Genomic DNA, 23,597 nt, shown 5'->3' with positions numbered 1-23,597 from the left:
ATATGTTTAATTGTGCCAATGTAATATATAACTCATGAGGAAATAGTAACTAAGATAACACAGAGGTTCCCACTGGGGGCAGCTGAAGTTGCAATGTGATGTGCTTATCAGATTAATCTGATGAGTTTCGTTACTTTACACATAATTGGATTGAGTAATTCAGTAGCCCTGTGATCATGAAATAAGGAAAAACGCAGGTTTTTGACAGTTTGTTTACTGGTAATGTAACATTTTGTTATTTCTGTAATTAAACTGCATGTTAGCTCTGCTTTCTTGTATTTCCAGGTGAATTTTAGTAAGGTTCCAATGGAAATGCGTCTCCCACTCAGATGCAACATCCGACGCAACTTCCTGTCAGGAATTCAGGTTGAATTCAAACAGTCGCCTCACCAGAGAAGCTTACGGGCTCAGTTGTATTGGTTGCAGGTACCATCCTTCATCATGTTCTAGAAACTAAACAGATACTTTAAGGCTTTTATTTTATTCATTTATATGAAGAAGTATCTCCAAATCTTATCTCTGTGGAGCTATGCTCACAACATCAGAGCAGCAGAAGTGCCATGAATGCTCCATTGATGGAGAAGTATTGCAGAACTGCCAGCCCAGGATTTTGCAAGTAGTATGGAAAAAATTTCACGAAATTGTGGGTTAATGTAAAGCAGGGCGCTATGATGAAAAGTTTATTTCTAAAGAGAGGTGTTTTGGTGTGTTAAACAAAAACCTGCCTTTTTCAAAATTTGTTTACCATTGTTTGTAATGTAGTCATGTAACATATTCTAGAGAGTGTATCTAGAGGTTCAGAGATCTTTAGTACAAAAAACTATCTGTCTGATGGGAAGTAGATATTAGACATATAAATACTCAAAAATAGTATGCAATAATATATCTGCACAAAAGTTTAACAGTGAATTTATGTGCAACACTTGCACCTGGTAGCATACTCCAGTCAGTACTAATAGCATTGCTAAATTAAGCAATAGAGTGCTTGAGCAGGTACTAGTGAGAAGTGTTTAGTACTAGAGGAAAATGATGGTGAGAAATCATCATCATCATTGCCATCTTCATCTCCACTTGCTGCACTTCAGAGTCCCCCAAGGGAGGGCTCTCATTGAGGACCCTGTTGGTGCTTTCCTGACCAGCTGGTGGGGAAATTTCCTCTTTCCTTCTGTTTTTCCCATTTTGTTTCTTTTTTTGTCTGGAGGTAGTTTTTGCTATTACAGTCAATGTATGCCATCAGCTGCAGACCCTCTAAATGAATCTTTGTGAGTGTGACCCTGCGTCAACATCCCTTATGCAACCCTTCCAACCATCTTTTATAACTAGATAGACAACACTCCAAAATAATATCAGTGATCCTCTTCCTCTTTTTTTTCTTCCCCCAAATTAAGAATGATGTTCTTCTTGAACACAATCTATAAATGAGTTTCTCAAGCCTTCTAAAATGGAAATGGTCTTTGATTACAGAGTCATTAAAATATTCCTGCAAAAATTTTTTAGGTTGATAATCAGTTACCAGGATCGATGTTTCCTGTTGTGTTTCACCCTGTAGCCCCTCCTAAGTCGATTGCTTTGGATTCAGGTAAGAGAAAGCCTTTAGTAATACCAGAGTTATTCAGCCTTGAAAGTAGTAACTTGGCAATTTATTTTTTTACATATACTTAAACTCTTTTTTTCTATTTAGAACCAAAACCTTTCATTGACATCAGCATTATCACTAGATTCAACGAATACAGCAAAGTTCTGCAATTCAAGTGAGTTTAACAGTGTGTTGTAATACAATTTTAGAGATTCAACACGTTTTAGAAGTGAACTTTGTTTTAAAGCTCACCTTGTAGCCAAACAGCTCTTGACTTTGGATTGAGTTTTTAAACATCTCCAGTGAAAAAACATCATTCTAAAAGAAACTTAATTTTAGAAAAGTAAGGGCTGACCACATGAAGGGACTGTTACTAAGCAATTTGCATAATCAGAGGTATTTCCCTTGTGCTATGATATCAGAGTTGCATTTCTGCCTGTTTGCTCTACAGTGCTGGGTTTATTTGGAGCTCTAATAACAGACGGCTCATGTAATGTGAAATATATGTTCTTTAGTTAATATGTCTACCTTGAGTTTTTGTACTAAAAGTGAGACAAAACCGTTACTCTGATGGTTTCTCATGCGAGTATTTGTACCCAATTAGTGTGTATGTAGTATTTGAGGATGCTGAATTTCAATAAAATAAATATTAAGTAATATGCCTTTTGGAGAGAGGCAGTTGGATAAGAGGAAGAAATATGTTGCTTAGGTGAAGTTATCCATGGTGCACATGGAATCATAATGTATGAGTATAAGAGATAATTGGTGATCGTTAATATTTTCAGGTAAATTTTGAAAGTGTTAAGATATGAGTAATCTACAGTAAAGTAATATATAGCTTTGTGAGGCTGGTACGCCCTTCTAACTGTAAATAGACAGTTGATATTGCAGATTGTAAGTCTTAATATGCAACATTGCATAACAAAACTTCAATTATGTAGGGTAAGCATGTGATATTTAAGTTGAACTTCTACAAACATACACTGTTTGGTTTTCCCATTTCAGATACTTCATGGTTCTAATCCAGGAAATGGCACTGAAAATTGATCAGGGATTTTTAGGAGCACTTAGTGAACTTTTCACTCCATCGACAGACCCAGAAGCTGAAAGACAAAGGGTAACTATGAGAGAAACTGATTTTTGCCTGAACAAGGCCTTTATGGTAACAGTGTTGCTATTTTCTGAATATTTCAGTTTAAATAAGTGAATATTGCATTTGACAACAGTGAATAAAGAGACACTGTAAGATAGTAATATTTAGTAATATTTCTAAATTAATTTGGAAGTGATACCTTAAGTGATTGAGGAATCTAAGGGAATATCAAGTGATATGACATAAAATGGAAAAGTCACACAGAAATTGTTGTGTGTTTTGCGTTTGGGGTTTTTTGTTTTGTTTTTTTTTATGATTTCAGGTGGTTTTTTACCCTGGATTAAAGAAATGTCTTAGCGCAGTTATAATCTGGTATACAGAAATAATTAGACTATTTCCAGTTTTGGAGGTGTTGGTTATTTAAGTAGTTAGTTAACCGTTATATTACATTTGGCTATGTTTACTAATTGTGCTGCTTATTTATATGTGTATGTATACTTTTTATATGTATTTATATATGATATTGTTAATTATATTACATATATGCTGATGAGATAAACTTTTGCTCTATTTTTTTTTTAACAAACACAGACTAAATTAATTCAGAAAGATGTGGATGCACTTAACACTGAGCTAATGGAGGCTTCCTTAACAGACCTGTCAATGCTCAGCTTCTTTGAGCATTTCCATATTTCTCCAATAAAGGTATGTAATAGAGAGATAGAAAGATCATCAGTAATTATACATGATTCTGAATCAACAGAATGCTCCCCTAAGGCTATCAGACTGAATAAGAAGTTAGAGGAGAAAATTTGCTTACTTTCCATTTTTCACTGAACATATAAAAGACAGACATACACCTCAATACGGATTGTTAAATTCTGGCACTTTTTTCAGCTTTTTTACTTATTTCTCTAGATGTCTGCTAGGGTATGCTTAGGTTCTCAAATTATTATTTTTTTTTTCTAATATGATTGTGCTTATAAACTTACATGAATGTGAAGAAAGGGAAAACATTTGAGGAACAAAACACTGTTGTGATATTTGAACATCATCCTCTAGGTAGTCTAGTTAAAATTGTTGGAGAAATGGTTATCATTTAAAGTCTCTTTTGCATCTTTATTTGAAATGTCTAGATGTGCTGTCTGTTCAGTACGGGAAGGGGCTTCTTTTTCTCTCCCATTTTTTTCACCTTCATCTCAATATTCTAAACCACTGGATAGTGGGAAGACCATGAAAATGGCTGTGTGGCCTTCTAAGATAAAAAAAAGAAAAGAAAATGAGGAATCTTGAAAAAGTCAAATCATACAGGTTAACTGCTATGCCCTCTTATAAGCAAGTGGAAGCAAGCAATATTGGTTATGGTGGTGAACACGGAGAAAGGAAAGTAATTTTCTTTTGCCCTCTCCACCCTTAAGAAAAGCGTGTGGATTTCTTTTAGAAAAGGTATCTTATCAACACTAAGTAATCCCATTTTACAGTGTTAAAGACTGTTATTTAAAGTTCATACATTTTCCCAAAAGAATTACTGGTTGTAAAAATACATGAGCTAGTTCCGTAAATCAGAATTTAAAATTTAACTTGTACTGGGAATTAAGCTCCACCTACTTAACATGTTGTTTCTCTTATTGTTCACACAGAAGTTTTCAGATGTAAACATAATAAAAGTTAAACTTCTAGGGCAATTTGACAGTTCTCTATGTGGAAATATAAATAAATACATAAGCTACCAAAGTAATACCATTGTGAGTTCAAACACGCTTGTTGAAATTGTATGTTTCCTCAAAGTGAGTAAAAATACACTCACCACTGTTTCAGTACTGGTTTGTTCACACATGTACCACACAACCTGTCTGGTGTTTGTCTTTTTTTGTCTTGATTTGTCTTGTTTTACTAATTCTGTCTTGACAGTTGCATTTGAGTCTGTCTCTGGCTTCTGGTGGAGAAGCATCAGATAAGGGGGAAGAAATGATAGCCATCCATTCTCTGAATTTGCTGTTGAAGAGTATTGGAGCTACTCTAACAGACGTAGATGATCTTATTTTCAAGTAAGCTAGTAAAGATATACTTTTAAAAGAAATATCTTGAATAAAGCTGCTATATGTTTAATGATTGGGTCCATGGTAAACTTTGCTGACTGACTCAAGTATAAATTTATAGAGCCTTTGGGGAAAAGCAGGAAAGGAGGGAAGATGGGGTTTGGGCTCCTTTTTAAGAGAATAGGGCTTCAGTACTATCTGAAGGAAAAGAGAGAACTATTTAGAAGGAGGGAGGCTATCTACAGCTAACCTGTGATTACTTGTCTTTCAGGCTTGCTTTCTTTGAAATTAAATATCAGTTCTACAAGAGAGACCAACTGATGAAGAGAGTTGTTAGACACTATAGTGAACAAGTAAGCTTATTTAGCCAAGCCTTTGTGTAAAATTTTGAGTACCTTACAGAATGCGGAAAATAGGAAAGAAAAGCTGAATACCTCTAAAAGCTACTGTTTTTTTTTTTTTTTTTTATTTCATGGTATTGAAGTAGGAATCAGGTGGCACATTACAAAAACGTAAATGCAGAAGTGTCCTGAAAATGTGTTAAGAATTTTAAGTGATTGCTTCTGTTGTTTTTGGTTTTTCTTCACCAAAGTATTCTAATAGCTACCCATACGTATACTGCATCTTTTGCCTAAGTCTGTCTTCATTCCTTCATAAGGAATACTTAGTTGAGTACCCTAACCCCTTAGGTAGTAAATAAAAAAAATTTACCAGCTTTGGATTCTAACATGGAGATATGTGTAACAACAGCTAGTAACGCTGCTTTTGTTTTTGCTTCTCCCCCTCATTATTTAGCTCCTGAAACAGATGTATGTTCTTGTGCTTGGGTTAGATGTTCTTGGAAATCCATTTGGCTTAATCAGAGGCTTGTCTGAGGGAGTTGAAGCTTTCTTCTATGAGCCGTTCCAGGTACCACTTCCTGATTCTTCAACTGTGTGTGAATAGTAGGCTGATGGGTAGGGTTGTAGTTTTGTTGCCATTGTACTCTACACCCTGAACAGTTAAGAAAGCAGAGATTTTTTATGTTAACTTTAAAAAAATAATGAATTCAATTTGCCTTACTTTAACCAATGTAAAGGAATTGTTAGTTTTTCTTGACATGGCTGCATAAATACATAGTTTTCTGCTGTTCATAATAACTTTCATTTTTAGGGTGCTGTTCAAGGACCTGAAGAATTTGCGGAGGGCTTTGTAATTGGTGTTAAAAGTCTTCTTGGACACACAGTGGGTATGTATCGTATCATTACTGTTTTAATAACTCAGGTTAACTCATGGATTGCATTTAGATTTGTTTTCTTACTACTTTGAAGGGAAAGTTATAGTTTTAAAATATCTACATGGTAATATTTTGACAAGTATTTAAGTTTGTCAGATACTGTTGCCAGAGTTCATGATACAGATCGTTTGTACCTAACTTGCTTCAGACCATCTAAATGTCGGTTTTGTAGACAGAGCAAGCAAACTGAGAAGCATTGCATGTATAACTGAATTTGTAACATGCTGGGGATGAATAAGAAAAATAATTCTAATGGTCCTAAAGTGTCTGGAGAAGCCTGAGAAGTATTCTTTGGACCGGTTGCAGTTACCTTAGATTTTTGGTTACCTATGTGTTACAGTAGAGAGAATATGATTCCATCCAATATGCTAGATAACATCTACTGAAGCTATTTAGCAGTTACATTTTGCTGTAGTTATGAAATTATTATTTATTCTGGAATCTTCTCATGGATGACGTGGTAGTCACTCTGTAAATTTGTAATATCTAAACTGAATAAGAAGAGAAATCATTATGAACTCTGTGGCTTCTTGTGTGTCGTCTGCTGTTACATTGTGAAAGAACAGTAACTTTTGGTTTCTGCCCTGTTCCACCAGGTGGTGCAGCAGGGGTGGTGTCTAGGATCACTGGTTCTGTTGGAAAAGGCTTGGCTGCTATTACTATGGATAAAGAATTTCAGCAGAAACGGAGAGAGGAAATGGGTCGACAGCCGAAAGACTTTGGTGACAGCCTGGCCAAAGGAGGAAAAGGCTTGTTACGGGTATGGATTTGAAGTTGAGGGCATGATGTGCCAACTCATAATCCATGCTTGAAAATTATATGCAAGCAAGTTTGAGGTCATCTTTATCAGTTCGTGAACTAAACAGAAGAGACAGGGAGTCGGTTTATAGGATCCTCAGTATTTGAGGTCGTGTTTTTGGCCAACCTGAGTTATTGAAGGTAGGGTCTCGGAAACGAGAAGTGTAGGAACTAACACAATTTTCTCCTGTGAATTATGTAAATAAACAAATACTTTTTCATGTTCAACAAACGTGTTATCTAATTTAAGCAACTGGGCCCTTATTTTACCTCGCTGTCTATTCTGTCATTAAAGTCTGTGAAGTATGAACTCAGGCCATGTGCTGTGTAGTATAAATGACTTCCTATATGCTGAGATCTTATAAAAACTGCTAGGTTTTCTTGACTTAAGAGAATGTAAACATAAAGCAGATAGAATGTGTATAAAAGTAAGTACTACATTAGGTTGGATAGATTTTTCTGACATAGAAGCTGTGCAACCCCTGTATTTTTTTTTGCAATCTGAAATAGGGAACCTCTTCTGGTTGCTGAAAGATAACACTAACTAGAAATAGACGTGAAGTATGAGACAAACCTCACGTAAACAATTACTGACAGATCTTTATTAACTGAATGCAGATTAAGTCATCTAATAAGTTCTATTACTTTCCATTCAAAATCAAACCAGTGAACATATTTCTAAGCAATTTTAAGTAATAAACGTTGTAGAGTTGTGTCTGGAACCATTTGTTACCTCAGTGGATGTTTATTCCTCTGCCTTGGTGTCATTAAGCTACTTGATCTTTAAAGTCTTACAGAGAGTTATTTGATACTAATTTATCTTGAATACTTGATATCACTCATGACTGTGAATTTTGGAAGCTTCCTGTTAGTAGTGAAAGTGAAATAGTGACTTTCTTAATTATTACAAGACAGATCGCTATACACAATTATACATGTATTCTTGCCAATATAAGCATTTCTTCAGCCATTTTAGGCTTTCTCCTTTTCTTCTTCCCCTCAGTTATAAATTTCTTAAAAATTTAAAGTGTAAAAAAAAAAAAAAATCAAACCAGGCAAACCCAAAAAAACCCAGCCAAACAGTGTTTCCGATATTGAACTTCATTATAAAGCTTTAAAATGAAGGATGAGAGGCAACTTGTTGCCCAGTTGGACTATATAATTCCTGTTTCTGAGTAGGAACTTAATTATCTTCTTCTTTTTAGGGTGTTGTTGGAGGTGTGACAGGCATAATCACTAAACCTGTGGAAGGTAAGCACTAGTGTTGCACTGCACTGGTTGAGTGGTTTCCCAATACTTTGAAATTTCCTTTGTAATTTTAAGAAATATCAATCCGAGTGTGGTGATGTTAAGGTGTAGCAAGATGTTTTTTATATTTCTGATTCAAATGTGACCCTATATGATGATTTACTCAACTATATTTATAGCTGTTATTGGCTTACAACATTTCCAGCGTTTGTATGAATTAAGGAACGTTTGCCTTCGTGATGTATTTTGTTAAACCTGCTGTAGTACCCAATTTATTGTTTAAAGCCATAATAAAGATACTAAAAATAATAAATAAAAAAGCACCAATTGAGAAAGTTTTTGGGACTGCAAAGCTTGGAGAAATCTTAAAAAGCAAATTTGGTTTTATGCCTGAGATCAGTATTTGTTCTTGTGAAGACTTTATGGGTATGATAGATGATGAAAAAAATCCAAGTTAAAATGTCTCTTACTAAAATTCATGTGAAAGTGGATTTAAATGTCGGAAGGCATTACTGTGTTGTATTTCATACGTTAGTGGCAGATACTTGGAGGTATAGTCTTTCTCATTGCTTTCTAACATCCTTTCGCATGCTTTCTGAGCACTATCTTGGCTCTTGCATAGTTATGTATCACCAGAAACGTACTTTTGAGATGGAAATAGTTAATTTCCATTATACTTGTGCATCTGAAAGTCTTCAGATGACTTTATTACTATCGACCTATAAAAATTGATATATTGGCCTACAGTCCAGACTGAAAGTGTGAGAAGGCAAGCCTAGTTAACACCTCAGTTACACTGGCTTGAGAGGCCGGTAAAGTGCTAAGTGAAGTGCAGCACGTCTGAACAGGCAAGGAAGCAACGTGTGACTTTTCATAGACAACTTCTTTTATAAGTGGGTTGTAGGTAATTTCTATTGGCTGTTCCCAATACAAAACAGTTCTAGTGCAGCCAGGAGCTCTAGTGGTTTAGCTTCTGTGGTTAGTGTCTTCAAGTAAGTCATGAAAACTATTTCCTTTTCTGTTCCCTTTATTTTAAAGGGGCTAAAAAAGAAGGTGCAGCTGGATTCTTTAAGGGAATTGGAAAGGGGCTTGTAGGAGTGGTCGCCCGCCCAACCGGTGGCATTGTAGATATGGCAAGCAGTACCTTCCAGGGAATTCAAAGGTAAGACGTCAAGAGGAAGTATCAAAGTACTCTCTGTATGTTGGATAACAGATGGTTAAAGCGGTCCAGTAGTGACACAATTATTTGTGTTAAATGCAATATGCAATAGTATATATGGGGTTGAGAGATGTCTAGTAGCCTGTAATTAAATCAGCATTTTTTATTATGATCTCTGGAAATTGCTGCTTGAGAATACATCTTGCAGTGTTGTAGTTTAGATAACTAGTAGTTGGATAACTAGTCCATTTTCTCCTTTCATTCCTTCCCCTGATTGGAAAGTAATTAAAAGATCATGTGTGAATTTTGCATTCAGCAGGAGACAAACATACCTCACAAGTAAATATCTAAATGCCATTTAAACTTACTGTAAAAAATAGTCTTTTGAAATATTCAGAGAAAAACTTGCCAGTTTGAAATTTGTTTAGCAGTGCACATCAGGGATTTCTTGTGTTTTAAGGGGACCTTTGGAAAGTGTGTTAATAAACATGAGAACCTTTAGTAAATTATCCACAGATGTGAGTAGACCTCTCCAAGTTATTCTGTAGCTGTTTAATTGGCTAATGTTACTTTGGATTTATTACTAGCAGGGTGCCTTTACTATTTACATCTGTAAGGTACCTAGCAAGTGAAAAGATGACTCTTTAAAAATAGATTGGTGAAACCCAGAATTGTAGTAAGCTTACCAGAGTACTCTTCCACTGTCTATGGCAGGGCGGCAGAATCAACTGAAGAAGTATCTAATCTCCGTCCTCCACGTTTCATTCACGAAGACGGCATCATCCGACCATACGATAGAGTGGAAGCTGAGGGTTATGATTTATTTGAGGTATGACTTGCATTGTAAATACAGTTAAAATACTCTCATCTAGTGGGTTCCATAAAGGATTATGTTACCAAAAAGTTGCCAGGGATCCATGACAGTCGTCATGTGTAGTAAAAGTTTGCTCCAGCCTGTTTCATAAGGCAAGCCTGGAGAGCAGAGAAGACCCAGTGTTTGTAGTAAGCTGAATGTGACAAGGAAACTGCAGCATTGCTGTTAGATGATCTTCCGCACGTCATGTTCTGTAATTGCTTATCTTATGCTCTGGAAGGAGGTAGTAGGACTAAGAATTAGTAGGATTAAGATTTGAATATGTGGCAACAAGAAAACCATTTTGATGCTCAGTTCTAATGTTTTGCTTAATAACAAAGCTGAGGCTGGTTTACAAATTAAGCAACTTTTAGATAGGATGAATAGAGCTTGAATTGTTTGCCATACAGTACAACTACTGAAATTCCTTTTTTTTTTTTTTTTTTTTTTGGTGGTGGTATCAGCAGTTTAAAAAAACTGCACAAATTCTCAGAATGCCACTTCTGGTATTTCTTTGTCATTCTTAATAACAATATGTCACAGCACTGTGTGGACATTTAGCCTGCTTCTAAATCTCTGTGGCCAACATATGGAGGATGAATATCAGTCGTTTTAAAGTTCTAGATAATCGGAATCTAGTTTAATTTGTATTTAAGTTCTTCACTTCACGTTCTTAAAACTTACCTTAAAATGCTTCTTGTGCTGCTAAAAAGTTAGAGTAAAATAATTGTCTACATTAACATTTCAAGACCAAAACTTGCATATTTGCTACTTCCTTCTCGATGTTCTTCCAATCCTTATTCCCTATTTCTAATGTTTCTCTTCTTTCTCTTTCTCTCCTTGCATACGCAGCAAGAACTGGAATAACGCAGTAACATTTTCCATATTTCTTCTGTAATTCTGTCACGGTCTTTTATCTGCCTGAAGTATTTAGATTAAGGGCATGATTGCATTTAACATGATCTCCCCGTTCATATCTTTTCTCCGTAGCAGTTGAATAAAAGAGTGTTTCATGTTGTCCAGACTAAGAAAACAAACTAACTAACTTGGAATAACCTTCTTCAGTAAGGCTAGATCAGTGAGTAAGATGAGAGGACAGGGTTTGTTTCCTGTGTATCTGTTTTCCTAAGGATGCTTAGCTCGTTATGAATGGCAGCAGCTGAAGGCACTTGGAAAAAAAAATCATGGTAGGGTAGATGCTGAGTTCATTCATTAACGTTCTCTTAGAGCTGGGGCTGTGGATGAAGGGAGAAAGCAACATTTTGATACTTGTGCAAAATTTAAAATATTGATATTGAATGGAATTTTCTTCTGTGAAAATACTTATTGATAATTTCATGATAGAGAAATACTGTTTCCATATAAATGCTAAGAAAACTTATTTGTGGTTTCTGTAATATGCCGTAGGCCTGTCACTTACACATCTGGTGAACCACTATACTTCAAGTTACTACTACTACTTCTTTATGGAAAATTTTATCAGTTAAAAAATGCACCCAGCTCAGTTGACCCTGATTTCATTCACAGAATTTTCTGGGGCTTTGCTGTTCAACATACATGAACATACATGCTGTTCAAACTTTCAGCTGTTAACATGAATTTACATGTGTGTGTATATATATATAACAAAATTATATATATTTCTCAATTAAGTGATGGTATAAATTTCATTTCTAATACAACATCTCATAAGTTAATAAACTAAGCTTAACAAGCTGTTCTCAGAGCAACTTGCCTGTTATACATGAAGAAAACATTAAGCAGAGACACCTCTCTGCTGCTAATGCCTTTTTTAAATTTAGTGGTCAATAGTTGGCTTATTTAATTTAAAATTGTTAAAAAAAACCATTTACTGAATTTTTATTTTAGCTAATTAAGTGAAACTAAGTTCTTGTGAGAGATATATATATATATATATATCTATATATATATATCTATATATATATATATATATATATATATATATATATATATCTATATATATATCTATATATATCTATATATATCTATCTATCTCTGAAAGGATGTTGTAGCGAGGTGTGGGTCAGCCTCTTCTCCCAAATCAGAGGCGGTAGAACAAGAGGAAACAGCCTCAAGTTATGGCGGGGGAGGTTTAGACTGGATGTTAGGAAAAATTTTTACACTGAAAGGGTTACTAAGCATTGGAACAGGCTGCCCAGGGAAGTGGTGGAATCGCCATCCCTGGTGGTATTTAAAAGACGGGTAGACGTAGTGCTTAGAGATATGGTTTAGTGATGGTTTTTGTCAGAGTTAGGTTGATGGTTGGACTTGATGATCTGAAAGGTCCCTTCCAACCTCAGCAATTCTATGATTCTGTGCTATACTAAGCCAACCAAATTTATTCATGAAGTGAGATTTTTTTTTTTGCACTATATTTTTTTCCATCTATCAAAAAGAAGGTAACAGAATTAACATTGTAAACTGGATATTATGCAGCTCCTGCACATCTAGTATTTGTATTTTTCTTACAACAAAATGGTGTAGATTGGAAGTGTATACTAACCAAGAGTGAATGCTCTGTATAGTTCACAGAGTTTCTGTATAGTTCTGTGGTGTTTTGTTTTGTTTTTTTAACTAACTGATTTTGCTTATTTTGCTAGAGATTAGTGTTGGGAAGATTTTGTTCTCTAAAGTAAATTGCAAGCAAGAGGGGGACAATGTCTTTACAGGAAATAGGATATTTAACAGGGAAGATGAGTCAGAAATTTTCTGACTTAAATACTCACTTGTACATGAAATATAGACATTGGTAGGCATTAGAGCTGAGCTTAGGAGGAGCATATATGTAGGTCTTAAAAGACCTTCTACTCGGAAGAGTTTTTTTGGTGCAGAGTGAGGACACCTAGCCAGATGGAGTAGATCAGTTTACTTCTGTAAACTTGTTTACGCATTGCATTTTCCCAGAAGTGCTGTTTCTAATGTATATGGGCTATATATAACTGTTGATCTGTTTAGTCAATTCAAAATCTGGAAAGTCAGATTTGATGTCTTGCAGGCTATGTCTCCAGCTCATGGAGTGAGGCTTAGGAGTACAGAATGCATTTTGTTAAACATAAACGCATAGTATGTATAGCTGGAGAAATCAAAGAGCAAGCAGGGCGACTTTAGGAGAATTGTTTTCCAAGGAATAAGTTCTCAGGAGTTTTAATCTTTGTATGAGGAGTGTTTGTAGTTGTTGAAATTTGCTAGAACAGGGAATGAATGCCTTTGGCCTTGCTAGTCTTTGTGTCTTAATATGCAGGTATTGCTGCCTGCTTTGGTGAGGAGACCGTTTTCTAACCCCAGCACTTAGGGTCTGATATGATGCAATTCATATATTATTCAGTGTCTGTGGCTTTACTTTGTTTCATTTCCTAGTTAAAACGTGGAGCTCTATAAAGAATGCAGAACACTTCATGAATAATTGAGACATGGTGCTGAGACAGTGTGTGGCAGAGAGAACACTATGCTAGGCTTCAAGAAACTGCAGTTTCTATTTCTGGTTGAGTCACTGTTCCGCTGTGTTAATTTGCACTGGTTCTTTCATTTCCATGTATAATAAGAATGAGTTGAACTTTAAAGCGCTCTAGTAATCTCATAAAAATAAAAGCTTTTTATAAAGATGCCTGAATTTTAAGAGTGTGCAGATCATGGACTAATTTGCATCAAGTGCAACCCCCTTTTTGCATAATGCTACCACCACTGTGCTGACATCTATCAGGTGTATTGAGAATAGCTCTGAGAAATACTGCATCTCTTAGGCACAGAGCTCGGTGAGAACTCTTACTTTAGTAACATATTGCATGTAAAATCTAAAAATACTATCGGGATTGTTTCTGAAGTTACGAGAAACAAGGTTTCTCTCCAAAGCTTTGAGTCTAAATAGAGGAACATGCTTATGAATAAATCTGTTTAAATATGTGGCCCATCTCATTTCTGTATATCCAACAAAAGGATTCAGAATATGGACTGCGGCTTTTGAAAAGCTGTCTTATATGGTGGTGGGTTTTGTAATTCTAGAATTTTTACTTGTTTTTAAAGTAGCTGTGGTTCAGGTATAAAACATGAGTTCATATTTTTATTTTAGCCCTATGCTGCCATCTTTCTTCTGACATTTTGAAGAGACTTTGAGATAAGCAGTCTTTCTGGCATTTTAGTTCCTTTCATGGATGTTTTACAATTTCAGAAATTTTTAAGATGGTCAGAAAGTGATATTTTTTTATAGAAGATGCGGACCTTATATTTTTGGTTGGTGGAAAATGCTAAATGAAAATGTTTTTCAAAACACCACATCACTAGGGAGCAAATCCAGGAAAACAGTGTTCTGTTGATTTAAACTCTTGAATATTAATCCACTTTTGAACTTAAAGGATTTTGGGGGTCAGTTGCAATGTATGATGATAATTTAAGACATTTGTTGAACTTCTTAAATATATGAAAATAAAATGCAAATATGAATAAATGTTGCAGCCTCTGATTCTGATGTAAGCTGAGTTGACAAAGACCTTTCCATTTTGGTTATTTAAACTATATTGAGTTTTTATCCTGTGTGGTTGATCGTAGACAGATAAATGTGGAGTCTAGCTTCTCTTGTCATCTTATCAGTTTTATAGATCCAGCTATGGAAATACAGAAGGAAATGTATCTTTACAAAGAATTACTAAAAACATACTGAATTTTTAGTCCTCCCTCCTTAATTTGTTCTCTCTAGTTTGTCAGAAACAACTTGAGAAATTTGCTGTTACAGAGAGGCTGAATTCCACAGTAGCAGCTGTAAAATGAACATTCTGCAGCGTGGCGTGTAACAGAATGAGTATTTCTAAACAATTATTAGCACAGAAAGGAAATCAAAGCTGAAGAAATAGTCTGATACTGCAGTGTCGGTGTTCCACCTCTCGAGTGGAACAGACCAGACCTTTCAGTGACTTGGATTCAGGAGTGAGAACACTCTGAGAACCTGCCTTTAAAGAACTAGTTCAATGAGGTAACTTTTTAACAGGTTTTGAATTGGAAACACTGCTTTGAGTTTTGTTTTTAAAGCCCAGAAATTATTTTCTATTTCTATTTCAGAAATTGCACATCAGAAAGCTGGAAAACGAGAGCTATCAATACCACTGTGCGCTTCCAAGAGGCAGAAGAGCAAACCTTATTGTTACCAATAGGTATTCAGTTTTGAAGGCTTTGTAAGGGCTTGTCTTGGTTTCAACTTGGGATTTGACATCTGGCTAAGTCTAACCTGATCGCTATTCTCTGTATATGTACTTTCCTTATCTATTTTCTTTTTTTAAAAAAAAAAAATTATTTTGTTACCTTTATGGAAAATGCAACATGGTAACGATGTCAATACCAGATACTAATTTAGGAAGACAGTATACTCTGAGGTCAGTGATCTTTTTATCATACTGGAAGGAAATATTCTTTTTTTTCCTCTTTGTTTCTAATTTTTCAAATTGGCTTGTTACAAGTGTCTGCAGTCAAACCAATGTTTTGATAATGCACGTGTTTGCAGTCTTGTTAATTAAAGGATACTCTAAATGGAGTCTTAAGTTTTTGTACGAGTACGAAAGTTAATATTAAACTCATCAGAATTTTTAGAACACAAGATGTTGCTAGTCTTGGATGCACAGTTTGAGTCAAATTTCTAAATACATTTAGATAAAGAAGAGGAACCGTAGATTATGATCTCCATATCCCAAGTGTCACCAATTTCCACCTTGCCTGAATGTATGAGATAGGCTTATCCATAATGACACTCTGGGAGGCATCCCACTATGTCTGTTTTATAATGACTAACACACGTCAAAACTCATACTGCAGCTGGACAAGCTTTTTTAAGATATGGATCAAGTCTGTTAATGATAGTTAGGTGATTTAGTTGTTTGCCAGTTCAGGTAAGTGTACACTTCTCTCCTTATCCCAATTCTTATCTATGTACATAAAAGTTCTAGTTTAACTTGATTCAAAACTGCCACCTGTTTTTTTCCTTGGTGTGTCAGCTAACGTCGGAGTGAGCAACTGTGAACAGTGGCAACTAATAGTCTGTCATCCCCTAGTAATTGTGTCACTGTGTAGGTAGTATGTAATGGTTTGACTGCCTTCATCTGGTAGAGGCTGGCTCTGAGGAACTGGTTTGAATTAACTGATGACCCTTTAGTATCCAATTGTAAAATGTTTGCATTTGGAGGGCTGGGTGGGTTTCGATTAAATTTGACTGTGAATACTATGCAATATCATAGATCATCTATGAGTCTTAAGGAAAAAATTATTATTTTGGAATATATATTACAGCAATATGGTTCCACTGTGAGTGGATACTTCTAACCCACATGGAAAATTAGACAAATTTCAAACAAATCTCTCGTCTTAATTTTGTTTTGTTTTTCTGGCAAAGTTCCAGTCACACAGAGAAATTGAATATTAACTTTTTTCTTCTGAACAGGAGAGTGATATATGTAAAAGAAGTGGAAATCTTAGGCCATTTAACAACAGAGTGGGATTACTTATTTGAAGACTTTACACGGTGTCCCTCTTATGAAGGAAATGTTTTGAAAATAACTGGTTTGGTAAGAATAGCTTTAAAACTTTTTTTTATTTAACACTATTTAGAGGTCCAAACATGCTCCTACCTTCTTTATGGTTCTAACTGCTAACTATGGGACTATGAGACACGATTTACTTAAGATTTCTCGAAAGTATGAGTTGGGTTTCACAGAGGCCACACTGAAATTTAAACCAAAGTTGACATTCAAGCCATTTAAGTATCAGATTCTGCATTCTTGTTTTGTGAGTCACCTGAAGTACATTTTTGTTCCCCTCTGCAACAGGATCAAAGGATGTTCCAGAGGAGGGACAGTACAGGTCATGAATGTGTACGGACAGTTCAGCTTCAGGATGAAACTACAGCAAGGGTATATTCTTTTTTTTTTTTCCTTTCATCATCTTTCCTTATGATATTGTTAACAGTTGCTGAAACTCAGCATGTAAAAATGATGGTAATGTTCAGAGACCTGTTCTACAATAGCCTGCGGTGCCTGAGGACCGTTTACCATACCTTCATGTTGAAAAATGAGTTTAACCAGGGGAATGATGAGAGTTTGTTCGTTGGTGCTGGAAAGGCTGATTTATCTGGGGAGCTTTTGTTCTGTGCATGCTTGGGTCTCATAGCTAACTCACATGAGCTGAACTAAGAATTTTGTATAAATTCTAGGGTACTTCAAGAATAGAAAAATTTACTTAGTGTCTTCTTGTAGTTTTGTATCAGATGATGAGAGAGGAGGAGTTCTCTCTGATATCAAAAGTGAAATCAATTTGATCCACAGCATCTTGGAAACACACATGAAATTGTAGCTCCAGTAAATGGCAAGTCAGCAGCTAGAATTGGAATAGGGGCCAAATTGCTTCTGTTAAATTGATCATGCCTTCTAAAAGAATGGGTTAGACTGGAAGGAAAAAAAATTGCTGTCATTTTGAGGCACTTTTTATCCACTGGAAGAATCTATATTATTTCTTTACTCTCTCCTGTCTAAAGAAAAAATTCCTCCAGCTTTTTCTTACAGCATGTCTACCAAATCACACTTTCGGTTAACTAATTTAAATCCTTTTTGTTTGTCTGTGTCTTAGCGTCATGGCCAAAGCTGGAACATGGTACAAAACACGCAGACCACACTAGAAGGATACTTCTTTATGTTTAATTATCTTTTTCTGTTATTGCCTAACCACGTGTTCCTTTATTAGTGTTTATGCTGATATGTATACATTAAAAATAAATTTTTCTGTCCTAAGTGCAGCACTACCCTTTTACCTTCTGTGGATTTCTGTTTCTTGAGTTTATCAGTATTATTCTTAATTTTGCATCTCCCTTCTTTGCTCACATCCCACTTGTAAAACTGTACTAATTTGATAGGAAGACGCAAAGAAAGTACACTTCACAAATAATTGTTATTTCTTTGGTGCCCTTTGTATGTGAATGAAACAAATAACCTTAACCTGATCATAAAAGATAACTGTAGCTTCATTGTTCTTTCTGCCTCCCTTAAGAAACAAACAAGGGGGTTAGGTTTGTCCTCCCTTAGTCCTCTGAATCTTTCCCCAGCCTCCATGATTTATCAGAAATCCATAAATGTTTGAAGTACTTCAAGTACACCAGATGCATGGTATTTGTCCATCCAGCTTAACTTAGTCTTTATTTTAATATTCATTATTGTATAAATGAATTTTATTTTTATTGAAATAATGGATAAAAAAGGCCTCACAATCATGTCAAACGCTTCAGCTTTTACTAAATTCTGGAATTACTCAGATAAAATCAGAGTGGCCATCCAAGCTACCCCAGTATGTTTTGGTTGGTTTTTTGTTTTTTTCATTTTTTTTTTTCCCCTAGGCATTTATGCATATCACATTGACATTAATTGTCTCATATTAGAGATAGATCACTATGTTAATATTATGTATACACGTTTTTTGGATAATGTACAATATGTTTAATGTTATACATTTGAGACATGGGTTTTTTTAACTATTAGATTGTTTGGATGCAGGAATGAAATAAAAATGACTGGTTTAGTTGCACTGCTTTGTTCAGTTGTTTCTAATTTTAGAATCATTGTTAGGTTCTAAGTTCATTTATCGTTTTGTGGAGTTCAACTAACTATCCAGTTTGAGAGTGCTTTTCATTGTAAATATTTTCAAAAGTGCCTGCTGTCATGTATATCTTCTAACACAGTAGAATTTGTGTGAATTGACAGTAATTTGTGTTACTGAATGTCACTTATATGAAATGGCTATTTAAATACTAACTGCAGTTTGACAGTGCATGTGTGTTAATAGTATAGGCTGTAGTTCCCAGCTGTGTAAGCTGATTGGAGTTTAATGCTGGATCTTTAAATGGCCTGACTTTGAAAGCCTCCAGAGCATATAGTATTGGAAATGTCATTTGCTTGTCTGTTTAAAGTTAGATCACTTGTGTTGGGGTGCTGCCTGAGGAAGGTTTATCTAGTTAAGTGTGAATAACATCATCAACTTGAAAATTCGGAATAGGTAGATTGACAATATCACTGAAGCTTTTTCTAGGTTGAATATTATGCATGTGAATTAAAAGCTATGTATCTAACCTAAGGCTCATAAACTCCCTACTGCGTACATAGCTTTTAAAGTTTGTTTTTAGTAGCAGCTTATGGAAGAAAACTGCAAATTGCGTGCTTTAATTTTCTTTCTTTCAATATATTGCTTTACAGAGGATTTGTTGTGCCATTCAGGAAGCCCAGGCAACAAGAAAACAACAGAAGCTGGTGAAACAAGCATCGTTGCAGTTGAAGAAATAACAAACGCTATCTTGATAATGACAGGATTTGTCGGGTTTGACCTTTGGTATGCAATTTTATCCCTAAAATTGATTAGAAGCAGCACATGGAAACATTGTGCAGAAAGTAAAGATGAAGTATCTGAGGGCTTCCTTCAAAGTTAACAGCCATAAAGACTTCATTTTAAGAAGCTATGCCTCTTTCTAAAACTATGGATTTTTATTATTCTAAAATACGGATTTATGTTTACAAATTGCAACTTTTGCTAAAATGTTTTCCTGCTCTGAAATTTTCTGCCCTTTTTCGTGTCAGGGGTTTTTGTAAATGGGTTCTAAAATAGAATGCTTATCTGATTTGCACTCTAAGTTTATGGTTTACAAACGGGTTTGTAGTAATTGTGATTCTACTGTTTTGCAAAATAAAGTCCTTATGTTACTGATTGAAATTGATTAAAAACTCCTATTTTAGCCAGCATTCTCTGTAAATTAAGAAAGAAATATACACAATTTTGCTACTATAACTTCATCCTTCTCTGTTCAATATTAGAAAATACTGCACTGGAGCAACAGAAGAATGAATATGTATGAAAGACATGGGCTATTGTTGTCTGAAATGCTTACTTAGGAATGTTGTTGCTTATGCTGTAAATGAAAATCTGCACTTTAAAAATGGAAAATATTATTCACCTGTCATAGGCATGTGTATGGTTTTGGTTGTATCGCTGTAGCTTAAAGGCTTCTCCAGGAGGAACAGCATGCTGGTTTTAGGCAGCATTGTATGTCAAAAGCTTAAATCAAAGTAATTAGCTTTCCGTATTTCAGTTTATAGTTACTTTGCTGGAAGAATGCCATCTCATTAAGCTAAAAGTCACTTCTGATAAAATATTTCTGTTGCAGTTTCTCTTCCTGAAGACTGTTCGCCTGCAGTTTAGCACCATATTTAAGCACATTTAAAGTATAACCCTAGTTCTTAATGGTATGAGTAATTCAACGAACTTCATTGAGACAAGTTCCATTCTTAACACTAGGCACATACATGAGGAACTGTCTGGGTCAAGGAATTTATAATATAAGCAAACAGATTTGAGTTCAGTGATCAGTGAACTAAGAGCTCTTGCTGTCAGTCTTTGGCTCTTGAATAAGATATAAAGTGTCCTTGCAAATACTTACTCGTGGAAACTTTTTTCTTTCCAACTTGACTTGGAAAGAATGATTTCTAGTTTTGGTGGTTTGGTTTTTTTTTAAAATTTTGTACTAGATAATAGCTATAAATACAAATTCAATTTATAAAAACGGCAATATTCTTGCACAGATCTATTCAGTAAGCAGAGCAATCGGGAGAACTAGGCCTGGATTTTTAAACTCCCTTTATACTTAAGGGCTGGTGGATTCTATAAATGTGCTATTAACCTGTACCTATGATCTCACCAAACTAGAAAGCTTAAGATACTTGAAAGTAAGCTGCCAAACACAGACCTTTTAGAGAACATCTGAAGTTATGATTTCACTGTTATTGTATGCATGTGGCTATTAATCTGGTTTGCTACAATGAAAAAAATGCGGTACAACCTTTAATTCTGTGATATCACCTATTTTCTAAAAAACTCTGCTCAACATCAGCCAAATTAGCTGTCTAGGTTGTATATATTTCAAGCTTGTGTTTAAAAAAAAAAACCACCAATAAATTTTTATATGCAATTATTTGTGCTATGATTTTAAATGTTGTTGCTTCTAAAATACATTATATGCCATTGGTTTGCTACGTGTCACTGGCACTACATGGAAAAAATTATTGGAGTACTAGCGTGTTGTAGAAGAACTTTCTACAGTCCGGTGCTTCTTTCAGTTTGGCTTCTGGTATGTAAGGGATAGTTGTATCTGTGTTGCCTCTTAAGTCATAGTTGAAAATAGATTTCACTTTTGTCTACTCTCAGCGCATGTTTAGATAGTGCCATGTGCCTACTTCAAGGTGGAGAATTGGTGCTTAAAAAAGTTCTGATGACACATTTCTGACTCTAGTCTTTTCCTTGGTTCAGTTCTGTACTTCCTCATTTTTGTTTGTAAGCTTTCTGGCTTGAATTGTAAGCAGCAGATATTTTGTTTTCTCACTTAATATGTGATTAGGTACGATGAAGTAGCTTCTTATTTAAAATAGTCTGAAGAAGCAGTAGGCTTCTGTAGAACAACTTTTTATTTTGAAATGCATGTCTTTGCAGTTTGGGTCGGTAGCTGAATTTGAACTGGTAGGTGGCACTAAGGGTTCCAGCTGAAGAAATAATGAACCCACCTTCTTTAGCACTTGGATCAAGCACTCAAGAGAACATGAGAGAGATCATTTGCTAAGGAATTAAGTTTCTTGCTTAAATGAAGATAGATATCCAGGACCAATAGGTTTCCACTGCTTGTCCTCTGCTTTCCTCAAGTGTTCCATTCCATTTTACCATGTGTCCTTGTGTCTTTGCTCTTGTTTTTTATCCAGTCTTTTGCGCTGCTGCATTCTCTCCAGTTACAAATGCTGTTGGCTGTGCCTAGGCTTTGCTCTCTGACTTGGGCAACTTTCTTTTCCTGTTCCCTTTCTGCTGTTTCCCTTAAGCTGGTGAATCTTCTTGAAGTGCTGGCTGAGGGACTTAAGGGACAATGAGGGTCTCTTGTCTACTCCTTAAGTATTTGTCAGGCATAAGAACAACTGCAGAATTAAATCCTCTTTAGATGATCTGTAGATGAGGCTTTGTTGGGGTAGAGAGCATCTTCTGACACTCTTTAGTGATGATTTTCAACCAGGTGCAGCAATGCAAAGTGAAAGGTCTTTGTCAACGGCTTTGGATTTTGATTTTTTGTTTGTGGTTTTGTGGGTTTTTCTTTTCAATTGTCTGGCAACAAAGTGGTTTCCCATACCTTTAAGATTTTATATTTCTGTGAAGCTCTAGGGTTTCAGTTTTACTTAGCACACAAGTTGGCCAGACTGTTGAGATCTTCCTAGAACTTTCCTTACAGTGAGCTCCCAGAAATTTTAGCTGTCTCAAAACCCAAGTTTTACTGAATATAAGGCATGGGTTGCTAGCTTGTTAGTAGGACTCCAAGCACTTAGGTCGGGTCTGGGTCCTTGCTTTGCTTCAGTTCCTCTGTTGCTCTCTGGCTCACCATAGCTTTCTCTGGCTCTTCAGAAGCGTTTTAATTTTTTTTTTTTTTTTCACGAGGACTGGATGGGTGTTTAGTCCTTGCAACTGTTTTCTCACTCTCTTGCTTGAGCTGTAGTCTCCTTTCTGAAACTTTCCCAGTCCTTTCTGTTGTGCCCTCCCTCCCCCAGCACACTCAGTTTCTCCCTGGGTAGAGAAAAGTATGTCCTTTCTTGATGTAGATCTATCTTAACCTAATAAAATCAACTTGTTTCATGTAAAAATATGCTAATATGCTTTTGCTTATGATTTTAGAACCATCTAATTTCTAAAAAAAAAAGTAAGAGAAAGACATGAGAACTTTTGGAATAGATTATGAGTATATGTATTTCTTCACAGGGTGGTGCTAACAATTCCATTTAAATGGGGGCTTTCTTTAGGGAATATTTTACTTTGATAATTTTCATTGAATTACTGTCCAATCTGGAGACCAGTAAGTCTTCACATGCTGAAATGTTGTATTTTGAAAATACAATCGGCCCCTTTACAGATATATTACATGAGCTTGGTCCATTTTGTGTTAACTGTTCAGAGGGATTTTTAGTATCTCTTTCAATGGAAATTTTAATTGAATTTAATTTAGACTTTTTCCTTATAGAAGGACCCTATATTAATTAAGTTTACACTACCAGTCATTCTATACAGAATTACAATAACCCAACCATTTAAAACTACTTAAGTGAACTTTTAAAAGCAGCAAATACCACCACCCAACACTCTTAATTAAAACACTCAGATTGTGGAATCTTCATGCTTGTGGAGATGAACAATCTGAGTCAACAGTAATGGACAACCTGCTGTAGCTGACTGTAGTTGAACTGTGCAATCTCAAGAGTTATCTTCCAACTGCAGCCGTTCTGTGATTCTTTCACAATAAGAGATCTGAAATATTCCCCTCCCCCCAAAAAAGAAACAAAAACGCCAAAGCTGTGAGGTTCTGTGTTTTCTGGGTTAATTTAAATTATACCCATCAAAACAACATTACACCTTTCCCCATCATGTTTAACTGTTTTCTCAAAGCCTGCAGAGTCTGGAAGAATGTTTGGTTTATTATAGACACTGAATAGGGAGTATTTTAGTA

General features: G+C 35.4%; 1 protein-coding gene across 1 annotated transcript in view; it reads left to right on the top strand.

The window, feature by feature from the left end:
* VPS13C (vacuolar protein sorting 13 homolog C) overlaps window positions 1–21,036 on the top strand; it is a 93,348-nt gene extending 72,312 nt beyond the window's left edge. Inside the window, exons 69-85 of the mRNA XM_074156006.1 lie at window positions 286–426; window positions 1,498–1,579; window positions 1,682–1,751; window positions 2,582–2,693; window positions 3,261–3,374; window positions 4,581–4,717; window positions 4,980–5,061; window positions 5,504–5,617; window positions 5,861–5,936; window positions 6,581–6,744; window positions 7,988–8,033; window positions 9,069–9,192; window positions 9,904–10,018; window positions 15,113–15,204; window positions 16,482–16,605; window positions 16,867–16,950; window positions 19,276–21,036. Coding sequence (XP_074012107.1) covers window positions 286–426; window positions 1,498–1,579; window positions 1,682–1,751; window positions 2,582–2,693; window positions 3,261–3,374; window positions 4,581–4,717; window positions 4,980–5,061; window positions 5,504–5,617; window positions 5,861–5,936; window positions 6,581–6,744; window positions 7,988–8,033; window positions 9,069–9,192; window positions 9,904–10,018; window positions 15,113–15,204; window positions 16,482–16,605; window positions 16,867–16,950; window positions 19,276–19,362 — 1,764 coding nt within the window. The 3' untranslated portion in view covers window positions 19,363–21,036. The remainder of the gene's footprint in view (window positions 1–285; window positions 427–1,497; window positions 1,580–1,681; window positions 1,752–2,581; window positions 2,694–3,260; window positions 3,375–4,580; window positions 4,718–4,979; window positions 5,062–5,503; window positions 5,618–5,860; window positions 5,937–6,580; window positions 6,745–7,987; window positions 8,034–9,068; window positions 9,193–9,903; window positions 10,019–15,112; window positions 15,205–16,481; window positions 16,606–16,866; window positions 16,951–19,275) is intronic.
* Window positions 21,037–23,597: the final 2,561 nt, after the last annotated feature.

This window comes from Numenius arquata, chromosome 11 (assembly GCF_964106895.1).
Source record: "Numenius arquata chromosome 11, bNumArq3.hap1.1, whole genome shotgun sequence".
NCBI lineage: Eukaryota > Metazoa > Chordata > Aves > Charadriiformes > Scolopacidae > Numenius > Numenius arquata.
This window is presented reverse-complemented; position numbering and strand designations above follow the sequence as displayed.